Here is a 13,483-nt window from a genome sequence, read left to right as displayed (position 1 = left end):
CATGATGTCAATCACTGGATTGTCTGGTTTAGACTAGATTGTTTACAGACCATCGCCATATAGCTGGAATAGTGCTGAGTGCGGCGTTAAACAACAAACAAACAAATCAAAATTGTACAGCAGTGATAAGCAGTGTTTATATTTTTGACGAGTATGTCTATTTCTCAGTGAATTAAGCTGTAAAAGTGCAGACGAAGCTGACTGGTCTTTGATGTGACTGACACTAACTGAGGTTTGCTAATCTGTAAGAAAGTGATTATCATTTAGTTACAAGAATGTTTAATTTCACCGTTAATCAAACCTGAGGTTTGCTAGATTGCTACTGACGTAATATCTAAATATTGATGTGTAGGTCTCCATTATCTATTCATAGCTCTGTTTACAACCTTTCATGCCTTCAACATGTTCTTCAACTACGACAAACAAACAAACACAAACAGCCTACTTAAAAAGGAGAATCTGGTTTCTTTTCTTGCTCTTGTTTGTTGAAAATCATTTGTGATTATGGAATGGACTATTGAACATTAAAATTGCCAATTTTGAAAGAGACTATTGTTGACTTGCATGACATAACGACATGACCCATTGTGTTATTTTGTACACCTGGCCAGTGTAGCAAGTAGACAATGGAATTAATTAACTGCATTGTCTCACACAATTATCTAATCAATGATGCAATTTACAAGTCTGGTTGACTTTGATCTTGTGGATGCAAAGGGTTTGATTAGCATGAGGGTGGGTGGGTTGTGGATAATGCATCAGTCTGAATTCTTGTTGAATGCCTAGCAAACAATGAATTTAGATAATGACAATCAACAAACTACACATCTTTGCATTAACGTGAAATTATTATTACTATATTATTCATATATATAACACAGGTAATCAGGTACTAGTATCTACTCAAATACGGTTTTATATCTTCCCTGACCAGTGGATCTGTTTGCATATAGTTATCATTCTCAACTCCCTTGGGAGTATACAACCCAAGCTGCCTACGGGCGCCAGAAGGTTTTCATATCCACCTCACAAATCGGGTACCCATTCGCTGCTGGGTGAACAGAGGCACATTTTAACTAAGTCACTTGCCAAGGGTGATGCCGCACATTTGACACCTGTGTTTCAGGTGTATGTATGTATTCATGTTTCAACCATCTGTCATCTACCATCGGATGAGTTGTATGTGTGTATTAGGGCTGGCACCAGTCCAAATGTACTCCCCGGGTACCCACCCCACTATTACCTGACCCTACCCGGGGACTTGCTGTCTCAAGGGATAGGTACAAACTGTCCGATGGGAAAAGTTTGCCCTCGCAAAATGTATTCAGATGCACGTATAAAACGATGAGGTCACGCATACATTGAAGTACATTACTGCATTACTGCATAAAGTTTTATCTTTATTCAAAGATATACAAGTCAAAAGTAATGGGTGTATAGTCAGAACATTAGTGACTTGTAGTGAAACCATGGACTTTTAGATAATTTTTGTCATAAAACAATATATCACGTGACTAACCACGGGTCCGGGTACCTGTGGGTACCCAGGTCCTACTCAGTACCCACCCGACCCGAGTACCCGAGTTACCAATCTCAGCCCTAGTGTGTATGTACTAAAACAGGAGAACGTCTCCAATCTCTCCAACCAGTGATACTCAGCATGGAATTATGATCATAAGCTTTGGCACAGAACTAGTAAAGCAATATTTTGTCCGATCAACTTGCTGTGACTCAACTATCAACTCATCAATTCGTGACCAGCATGAACTGTGACTCTATGACTATCATGTAAAACTGCACATTTACCATCCGTTTATCATCTGACTTCAGACATGTTTTTGGAAAGCTATTTTGTCAGGTTGTGATGCGTTTTTAGACCAGAATCAATTGAAAACAGCCACTAACTGCACGTAAACCCAAAAATGTATTTTCATATCATTTACCGTTTACAGTAATCTATGGTTATAACGAACTCAAAGGGACCACTTATTTTAGTTCTTAATAACCGTAGTTTGTTATAAGCACATATACAGCGCATATACAATAAATGGGCAGGACCAAAGTATACAGTTCGTTATATCCGTCAGTTCGTTATAAGCGTGTTTGTTATAACAGTAGTTTAAAGTATCTTGAACATGTTGAAGGCATGAAAGGTTGTAAACAGAGCTATAAATAGATAATGGAGACCTACGCATCAATATTTAGATATTACGTCAGTAGCAATCTAGCAAACCTCAGGTTTGATTAACGGTGAAATTAAACATTCTTGTAACTAAATGATAATCACTTTCTTACAGATTAGCAAACCTCAATTAGTGTCAGTCACATCAAAGACCAGTCAGCTTCGTCTGCACTTTTACAGCTTAATTCACTGAGAAATAGACATACTCGTCAAAGATATTAACACTGCTTATCACTGCTGTACAATTTTGTTTTGTTTATTTGTTGTTTAACGCCACACTCAGCAATATTCCAGCTATATGATGGCGGTCTGTGAGGTGGTGAGGTGAAATGGGGTTTAACGTTGCATCAAATATTGTTGCACTTATATAGCGACGTGCATGCACATGTATGTGTGTGTGTGGCTGCTTGTACCAGTCCGGACTGATGCCGATTTATAGTGCTAGCCCACTGAGATACCATGTCGCAGTTTAACATGAATACCCCAGTCAGACACAGTATACTGACTCTGAGCCGACCAGTCCTTGTTTTAGACCTTTAATGCCAAGCACCAGACAGGGTAACAACAAGTACCATCTTTTAACATCTTTTGGTATGACGCGGCCGGGGATCGAACCCCGGACCTTCCGCTCTCCGGGCGGACGCTCTGCCACAAGACCACGGAGGCGGTCCAAGGATGTTAATAAAATGTACAAGCTTTGAAAATATTTTATTGTATATAAATAATGATGACTCCCTGAATCAAATCGGACCTAGGCAATGTTGGTTGGAGAAGTCCATATTATGAACATGGGGTACAATTTGGTCTTTCCCGCATATTCTCACAATTGTCAAGTCAATTATGTGTACCTTTTCTGGGGGCATGGGTGGCCCAGTCGTCTAAGGCGCCGCAAATCGTTGTGCAGAGTTGCGTCACTATGGCATGCCAGAAACCTATGATTGTGGGTTCGAAACCCAGTTCTTCCCGATTATGTTCTAGGTTTGTCAGCACCATACCCGTCCTCATGGGTTTCACTGAAGTGGTAAACGTCTGAGACCTGCATCACTTTGGGTGATGACGGAAAAATGTTTCATCGTGAAATATACCATGCTTTGTTCTTCTTAGTTCTTTGCGATTTTTAGTAGCTGTCTTACATATTAAGATAAAGGGGAGCAACACACAGTAGTATTTGTTGTGTGCCAACATAGCGCACTTTTACAGCACTTTTGTAAATTGCTAATGCGCCATATTTGCACCGCTATATCCAGTTACGAGCCACTATTCCGGCATTTTTAGTCATTATCATGTCATGTTTGCACCCTTATTGAACTACAGTGTATTAACAATACGTCGCACCGTTTTCATTGCAAGTTATCGCCATTTTAAGCCACATTCGTAATACCGTCACTGTACTATCGTGAACATATATCAACACTATTTCGCAATACTGGGGAAGGAACTTATTACCTGTACAGGTTGTGGTACTCAAACATAATATGTAATATGCATCATAACTGATTACATTCCACGAACAAGGGGCGGTCGGGTAGCCTAGTGGTTAAAGAGTTTGCTCGTCACGCCGAAGACCCAGGTTCGATGCCCGTCATGGGTAGAATGTATGAAGCCCATTTCTGGCGTCCCCAGCTATTTCTAAAAGCGGCCTATAACCAAACTCACTCACTCACTCCATGAACAGTGCTCAGCTTGCTTAACAAAGGATCCAAAAATCATGACCACGGAGTAATTGACATGTCAAAAAAAACAACACAGAAAAGGATTGGTCTTCATAGAACACTCATAACTTTGACAATACATAGTCGCTCAAAGGAAGACAATGCTGGACCTCATTCCATTAACTGTATACTGCCGGAACATATATTGACCGAGATCTATGAATAAGGCTCTCTAACTATTACTTTTGTTTGGCTACAAATATGTGTAAGAGACTGGCAGCGCATCTATTCCAAGTCATCGATCTGTAAAAGTTCACAAACCTAACATCACCTTTTGTCCTTGATCAGGTTCAGAATGATTAGCCGAAGTGATTCATCTTTTTGTTTTCTCACCAAATTGATGTGAATATAAATATTTTAGGGTTAATCTAGCTACTTACTGGAAAGTAGAAGTGATGACAACTAAATCTCCTGCTCCAGTGTCCAGAAGGAACGGCCTTCACATGGTGGAGCTTCTCTAAGTAAGATAGAAAAGGCTGGTTGGTTTGAATATTTAGCTCTAATTCTCTTCTCAAGTCTCAAAATAAAGAACCAAGGTTCTTTAAGACGTTCTTGCATATGGAGGTAACCATGTCTGAAGTTCCTTCTGATATTTTATGGATGATTATAGAATTTTATCTGAAGTTGAAAACAATTCCGAGTTCAAAGCTTTCAACATGTGATGAGGAAAAAAGCACCAAGCTATTATGGAACAAAACGACAGTGTTTTTATGAACATATGTGTCACTCAAAAGAAGTGAAAGAACACCCTGTTCTTTCAAATTATGGGCGGTAGGGTAGCCTTGTGGTTAAAGCGTTCGCTCGTCACGGCAAATACCCGGGTTCGATTCGCCACATGGGTACAATGTGTGAAACCCATTTCTGGTGTCCCCTGCTCTGATACTGCAGGAATATTGCTAAAAGCGGCGTAAAACCAAACTCACTCACTCACTCACTCACTGACTCATGTCATGACAGATTAACTATAGTAATATGAAAGAATCAGGTGCTCCTTAACTTCTCTTGAGTAGTATAATATACACTGGCGGAGTAAACCTGAAGTGAAATTTACGCTAGAGTCAGTACTTCCTAATGGGATATGCTTATAGGAGGAACACTCCCTGTTATCCCTTGTAACCATGACAACAGTTTTTCCTCAAAGGTTTCCTCTTTGCATTTGGAGGTACATTTTAAGGCTGGGATGGGTAACTCCGGTACTCATCAAGTGGGTCCTGAGTAGGACCCGGGTACCAAAAGGACCACTAAATTGGACCCGTGATTAGTCACGTGATATATTGTTTAATGACAAAAAATATTGAAAACTCTATGGTTACACTACAAGTCACTAATGTTCCCATTTTTTTCTGACTATGCACCCATTCCTTCTGACTTGTATATATTTGAATTAAGATGAAACTTTATGCAGTAAACTTCAGTGTATGCGTGACCAGATCGCATTACATGTGTATCTAAATACATTTTGCAAGGGCTATTGTCAAACTCTTCTAAATCGGACAGTTTATACCTATCTCTAGATATCTACAGCGGGTATTCGGGTAGGGTTGGGTAGTAGGGTGATGGGTACCCGGGTAGTAAATTTGGACTCGTCCTCGTATCTCCTCTGGAACGTCCTCAAGTATCAAAATACAAAAATAATGACTCTGATATGTTTGGAGATATTGGCACAAATAGAATCTTGATTTAGCGAATGGCTTATGAATCTTGATACACATGATCATACTCCCAAGAACTAGTCTTTGGGAAAAGGGCTTCGTTGTTGTAACGTACACCGTAGTCAACCTTGACCTTAGTTAACTAGGCTAAACTCTCAGGTATGTAACAAGATCATTCTATACAGTGTGGAGAGCGTTTACAAACCCACAAAACAGGAATATCACCGTCACACTCACTCTATCTATCTATTTCACATTCACTCTATCTATCTATCTATCTATCTATCTATCTATCTATCTATCTATCTATCTATCTATCTATCTATCTGATACATTTTATAGCTGTAAATACATCCCAAGTATTTCTCCCATTATGGATTTATAACGAACGATTCATCAATCATGTCAGTCACCAAGTCTGTCCTTGCTTATAATTTGATGGTGACAAGGTCACATTTAGGGTGTATCAACAACAAAGAGGTCACATTTAGGATGTATCAACAACAAAGCGTTCACATTTAGGGTGTATCAACAACAAAGAGGTCACATTTAGGGTGTATCAACAACAAAGAGGTCACATTTAGGGTGTATCAACAACAAAGAGGTCACATTTAGGATGTATCAACAACAAAGAGGTCACATTTAGGGTGTATCAACAACAAAGAGGTCACATTTAGGGTGTATCAACAACAAAGAGGTCACATTTAGGATGTATCAACAACAAAGAGGTCACATTTAGGATGTATCAACGACAAAGAGGTCACATTTAGGATGTATCAAGAACAAAGAGGTCACATTTAGGATGTATCAAGAACAAAGAGATCACATTTAGGATGTATCAACAACAGAGGTCATATTTAGGGTGTATCAACAATAAAGAGGTCACATTTAGGGTGTATCAACAACAAAGAGGTCACATTTAGGGTGTATCAACAACAAAGAGGTTACATTTAGAGCACATCGACAACAAAACCCTGGTAACATCTCATTTCATGTGTCATTTACCCTTGACGGAGATCCAATGACCTGAAGACTTGACCCCCCTCCCCCATTATCAGCGTCTAACATGGCAGCATCACGTCGCAGCCTCACTATGGATGAACGTATTCATTATATCCTGAGTCCACAGTTATTGACATATTTATGCAATTGGTGCCGTATAATTATTGATGCAAGAAATATGGCCAGCTGTTCGATTCCCAGGTCATTACAGTGATTCAGGCTGTCGGAGAAACTCCACGCTCGTAACCATCGCTTTCTCAACACGATGTATTAATCAAGCTCGAGTCCACTTCCTCTGTTAATGCTGCCTATCCTAGTGTATCAGGCACATTAGTGTGACGTCGCCTTTTGACTTGTTTAAACATTGAGAAGATTTATGCATAAGCTACTTTCTGTTTTCCCATTCTGGAGCTATTTTGGGTAGAATTTGCATTCAGCGTGAGCTGGCATTAGTACCTCTTACACAGGAATGGTTTACACATGATAGGTTTTATTGCTATTTGCCGTCCCTCTTTAACATAACACTGACAGCAAGCATAACCAAGTTTCACTTGGAAAATAAGTAACTGATGGTCAGGCTGTTTGGATGATAGTGGTAATAATGTAGCGCTTTGAGCACGCAGGGATAAATATCATCATCATCATCATCATCATCATCAGCCCACTGACATACCATGCCATGGAAACCCCACGTAGACGGATTAAGTTGACTCCAAGCCAACCAGTTCTTGTTTTATCCCTTAATGCTGAGCACCAATCAGGAAAACAACAAGTACCATCTCAAGAAAGCAATATTTATAATAAAAACTTTGATGTCGTCTGTATTAAAAAAATATACCAAAAAATAACCTACCTATCGACCCACATATATGTTAGGGCCATGTTACCTGAAGCACAATTATTTTGTTTAGGCCTTAGTACACATGGTAGATATTGCACAGAGTTGCCTCCCCTACCCTTGGCAGGATTTGCTGTTGACTGTACCTGTCCCCTGTGTCATGTGTATATTTGCTGGTGAAATGTAATAGTAAGTTTCTTATATTGCTACTACCATAAGCAGTGATAAGTGGCATAAACCTTTACATAGATATTCATTTATTAATTATTGTGAATCTATGTTATTAGTGGTGTAACGATACATCGACCTATCGATTGATTGCGATTGCTTGTCTCACGATAGTACACTATCGATTGCAACTTGAAACAATCGATACTATTGGCGATAGTTTGTCTAACTATCGATAGTTTTGATTGTTAATTTGTTTGGTACATTTACTTTCTTAAAAAAAAATGAAAGAGTTTGACAGTTTGTATAGTCAAATACTAGTCATTCAATCACATTCTTTCACATTGGTGCTAAAACACTGCAGTAACCTAAGACTTAACCAGTTACATGAAGTGAAATTTTGTATTAACATGTTTTTGAAAGGACAATTTGAACTTGTTTTCTTTTCATTTCTTGTTTTCTTTACAAATAGTATCAGACAGATATAATTATTTTCATGGTGTCAGTCAAAATGCTGAAATATATGCTGCTAAAGCCTGCTATAATTGCAAGTGAAAACTATCACAATAGTATCGCAATAGTAGGGCCACTATCGCAATAGTATCGCAATAGTTGTTTTAACTATCGCAATAGTATCGCAATAGCCAAAAATGCCTCAATAGTCACCCCTATATGTTATGTTACAGACTCCTCGAAGAAGCTGACTGATGTCCTAGATGAGTTCAATGGCAACGGAGCCTTGTCCAAATATAATCGAGATGAGGTTAGTGTTGCTTATTTTAGTCTTGTGTTGACTAACTGATTTACAAATAATGAAAACAATATGTGAACAATGCAGACTGAAGTACCGTATTCGACGTAATCAGCATAAACCACGAAATTTACAGTCTTTCAACTCTGTTTTCTTCACCAAAATAATAATCTATTAAGAGTCAGCTATCTGTAATTTTGAAAGCACCCTGGGCGCTTATTATGTCGAATACGGTATATCATGTATTGTGTTGTTGAGTCAATATGGCAGTGCACCAGTGCATTATTGTATATGGTGTGATGCACCGTGTGTGTGAGAAATTCATTTTACCAACATTCATTCATACAGGTCGGGAATATTTGTCCGCAGTTACACAAACAGAGTTGTTTCCCTTTACCCAATGCATTTGGACAAACATCAGTTCATTTCAGAAACTCAGTGATACATATGCAAGACGAACATGCCACTTAAGATGTGTTCTGATTAATTTCTTAGTGGGTTACATGAAATTTGTACCCCACCTGTGAGAAAGTACATAGAAAAACAGTTGCTCGCTCCTTGACCAATCAGAAGCTTGTATTTGAGGTAAGGTAAGATGCAGATTTTTAATGAGCATTTCAAATAGTTGCTTTTTGTTTCGTTTCAGCCGATCGACTATGAGGGGTTCCAGCTGTTCATGGAAATTCTGATGGAATCCTCATTAACTGAAGAATTGTGCAAGACTCTCTTTTTGTCTTTCATGAAGAAACCAGTCCCCCAAGGGGCCAATGTCGGTAAGGAATTCCACATCCGTGATGTGGCTGCAGCAATGGCATCACAAACGTTGTGTGCACCAATCACCCACCAGACGGCTGATATCCACCTCGAAAAACCAGAAAAGCACCATGGTCTTGCTGAAAAGCTCCATGGACTTACTGAGAAGCTTCACGGCCTTGGTCATCATGGCGGAGAGAAAGGCCACTCCCGCCATGATAGCAGCGGCACCGATGCTGGGAGACGAAGTAGAGCAGGTAGATGTCAGCCACGCCATCAAACAAATTGTTTGAGTTATGAAGAAAGGACTGAGCCTTCACTTTACACTTATCTTATTTCTGGCTGAAGAACCAAAATCCTGACCTGCCTTGACCTTGCAATAACCAGTTTCTTTTAAAAATCTGAAAATCTTTGCTAACATCTAAGTATATTGGTCCTATCGAATAATGTCTAGATATATATGAATATATGCCAACATTTCCGAAGTAAGGTATGGACATAGAACATCATACTGTAAGATATACCCAATGATTGTACACTGTAAAGAAGTAGAAAGATCTTGGTGAGATTCGGTAAAAGAGTGAAGGACTCAGGTTGAATGCCTATCAAGCTCAATTCATCACAAAATTATGGTTAATCCTGTTGACCAGTATGAAGTGGTTATCAGGTAATCATCCATTCCATATCGTCCTTGAAGATCACCTCTTTATATTTCTGAATTGGTTGCATAAGTCTCAGTTTGGAGTATATTGAGTTGGTTACTCTGGTGCTAAAAATTAGGGCTCGTCACACATATACTGAGTTTGAGTCTGCTCATTGGTAAAATGTATGAAAACATGCTTTATGTCCTCTGGTTTATCAAATGCTTATGGCTGAAATAATAACACACTGGATCATTCAAGGGTTGTAGTGTAGCCTATTGGTTGAAAGTGTTCACTCTTCGCGACAAAGTCCAGGGTTTCGATTACCACATGTGTATAATGAGGGAAGCCATTTCTGGTGTCCCCTGTTGTGATTCTGCCAGAATATTGCTAAAAACGGCATAAAACTATACTCGCTCATAATGTTTAACAAAAATAACCAAGCTTGTCATCATGGTCATCTATGAAAGAAAGAAAAGATGAAATGCTTGACTTTAAAAAAAGTGTAATAAAGTAATAATAATGAAAATGAATGTCTAATAATTAATTTGTGCACGCCTTCCTCCAACTTACAGTATGGTGGTCTATGTCTTCAGCTTACTGTTTGTGATATAATCCATAGTTAACATCACGCGGACGATGTTTCAAATTCGGCCCCTGATCCACCACAAGCACTACCAGCACAAACGTTATCATTTGCAAATAGTTTTATATTATTATTTTTTATCCGAAATTTTTTACCACTATATATACAAGAGCACACATGCAGCAGCTGCAGCAAGATGACCATTTCCTCATACACAAAAGTATATACTACTCAAAAAATGTTAAGACACCTCGGTTCTTCGTATTACTGTAGTTAATCTGTCATGGCATGAACTATAGTACTATGAAAGAACCGGTCAGTCCTGTCCATGGCATGACAGATTAACTAGAGTAATGTGAAAGAATCAGGTAATCCTTAACCTTTTTTGAGTGGTATATTTTATACATATGGTCCGTGTACTTGTTTTGTCTTTTTTGGTTCCGTAATGTCCTTCCATATGAAATGCCATCTTTGACCTCTTCATTTGCATGCATAATGTACACTATTGACCAACTATTCCCTTACCCTGTTAATACAATCCTTTAAGTAATGCATGGTGCATGACCCCTTGACCTCTCACATCTGACCTTTCTATTTGCATATTGTACTGGACTGATTGACAGTTTGGGACTTGTGGTCCAAAGAAAGATTGTTGAAGTGTGCATGTGTGTGTGAGGGTGTGATGTGTGTAAAAATAATGTCAATGGGTAAATTGACTTTTGAATCGTGTCAAGCCCTTAATAATGAATTTCAGCAGATTTCGTAATACGTTGTTTAATATTTTTATATTGGATCGCATTGTTTTTAAGTATTAGGATTTTTTGATTTTTTGAAAATGGAAATATAAACGAAACGTGTGGCAGACATTTTAATGATGTGGGCGGTGCCTAAAAACCGAGACTATTTTTCTATTTTAGCCTAAACTAATCTTCATTGAAGGCATGGACAAACTATTTCTTTAAAAATATATCTTTGAAGTTTATAGTCAAAGTGGAAGAAAGAATGTGGTCGATATCAGTATACAGATAGAATATTCAGATTATGAAACAGAAATGACAGGAAATCAATCAATCTTCAAGGGCACACACCGCATTTATTAATGCCCACCTGTCGAAGGTGACACCACTAACACCATGCATAGCATGCACACCTATGCATGATGCAGTTGCACCAACCACCTTTCAATCAGTCTTCATTCTGCCAATCAGAATCTGTCTTGCATGTGGCTTGCTCCACCCTTTCTTCAGTGGCGCTCCTTCGTCTCCTGGGACATGGCAGCTGACTTGCTAGGTTCAAGGTCACCAGATGACCTGACCTTTGACCTATGGCCTGATGTGGTATGTAGTTTCAGACCATTTTTTGTTGCATTTGGCCTTTGTTTTGGACAACAGACCATGGTGGGTAATTTGGTGTGCGTTTCTTCAAAGCACCTGTAGAGTGGTTCATGCATTTTTTCATTTTATTATTTTTCATGTTAAAAAATTCATTCATTATGTTAATTAAAGAAGAGCAGAAAATTATGAAATTGAACTATGAAGTGAAGTTCTTCTGCGGTGAAGTTCATTTCTATAATCTCAGACGATCTCCATTTCCTTTTCTAACTGGAGTGACTATTTGTATTACTTATACCTTTGTTCATTGATCATTTTGAGTTGATTTTGTGTCTGTTTAGTGTTGTGTTGTGTTTACCCTTTGTGCTCATTGTGTTATTTCAATGTGTCGTTCAACTGTTTGTATGTCGATTGTTACAGAAATCACTAACTGTCATATCATGCATTGACGATAGGAAATACATTTTCCGAAGGTTCCCACGGTCAAATGAAGAAGTCAGATTTTCATGTGTTTATATACACAACATTCTTCCATCACCATAAATACATACGTCCGTTATCAAATGTAATGTGGCTGTTTATATGAAATGACAAAGTACAAGAATAAACAGTCCAGATTGCCCACTGATCCATTGGACTTGAAAGGCAAAATGGTGGTGAAAATTATATCAATGGATCTCCGACAATTGACCATGACACCAGGTGTGTAAGAATGTCTTGCTCTACTAATAGTACCTGCCAGTGTGGACCCATGAAGACCCGGGGTAGAATAGGTCTTCAGCAACCCATGCTTGCTGCAGGTTGACTATGCATGTCGTAAGAGGCGACTAACGGGATTGGGTGGTCAGACTCGCTGACTTGGTTGATGCATGTCATCGTATCCCAATTGCTGAGATTGATGTTCATGATATCAATCACTGGACTGTCTGGTCCAGACTCGATTATTTACAGTTGACTATGCTTGTCGTAAGAGGCGACTAACGGGATCGGGTGGTCAGGCCCGCTGACTTGGTTGATGCATGTCAACGTATAATGTAAACAATATTTGAACAATACAGACTGAAGTATATCATGTATTGTATTGTTGAGTTAATATTGTATTGTTGGCAGTGCATCAGTGCATAAGGGATTCATATCAGCTGAATTACTTGTGTCAGATTTCCCTTGTAATGCCACCTTTATCATGACCCGAGAAGATCTGGGGTTGAATAGGTCTTCAGCAACCCATGCTTGCTATAAATAGTGACTATGCTTGTCATAAGAGGTGACTAACGGCATCAACCAAGTCAGACTCGCTGACTTGGTTGATGCATGTCATCATCTCCCAATTGTGTGGATCGATGCTCATGATGTCAATCAGTTGATTGTCTTGTCCAGACTTGATTATTTACAGACCACTGTCCTATAGCTGGAATATTGCAGAGTGTGGCATTAAACGATAAACAACAACAACAACAAACAGTAACCTGCCAGAGTCACAATTTGTGGACATCGAATAAGCCGAATCTGTGCATGAACTTGTGCTAACCCTACTATTGCCTGACCATAAGGCAGTGTGTAGGGTGGAGGCTGCTGGGATATGGCCCATGTTGCACTCCTCATGAAACAAGAAACATTACTGTTTGTGCAATGTACACTAAGCCATCATTGGCTTGAGCACCCACTAAAGACACAAGCCTACTGTGAACACCTGGTGTCATCACTCATTTTAAGTGATCCATTTATTTTGACCGCGATTTTGCCTTTTAATCTAATAGTTTTGACCACAATTTTTGCCAATGGAATCTGTTTTGACGGATAATCGAGACTGGTTATTCTCTGGCATTGATGTTTTCACATTCATTGATTAGTTGGTGAAAAATATCAA

General features: G+C 39.0%; 1 protein-coding gene across 8 annotated transcripts in view; it reads left to right on the top strand.

The window, feature by feature from the left end:
- Positions 1-13,483, top strand: part of LOC139465757 (diacylglycerol kinase beta-like) — a 109,702-nt gene that overhangs the window by 47,899 nt on the left and 48,320 nt on the right. For 7 of the 8 annotated variants that reach the window (XM_071247621.1, XM_071247623.1, XM_071247624.1 and 4 more), the window contains exons 3-4: positions 8,241-8,317; positions 8,952-9,315. In XM_071247621.1, coding sequence (XP_071103722.1) covers positions 8,241-8,317; positions 8,952-9,315 — 441 coding nt within the window. The remainder of the gene's footprint in view (positions 1-8,240; positions 8,318-8,951; positions 9,316-13,483) is intronic. The other variant, XM_071247625.1, reaches the window with a different exon arrangement.

Source organism: Haliotis cracherodii, unplaced genomic scaffold, assembly GCF_022045235.1.
Source record: "Haliotis cracherodii isolate W230 unplaced genomic scaffold, xgHalCrac1.p SCAF_18, whole genome shotgun sequence".
Taxonomy (NCBI): domain Eukaryota; kingdom Metazoa; phylum Mollusca; class Gastropoda; order Lepetellida; family Haliotidae; genus Haliotis; species Haliotis cracherodii.
Note: the sequence above shows the minus strand (reverse complement) of the source record. Positions and strands in the feature narration are given on the sequence as shown.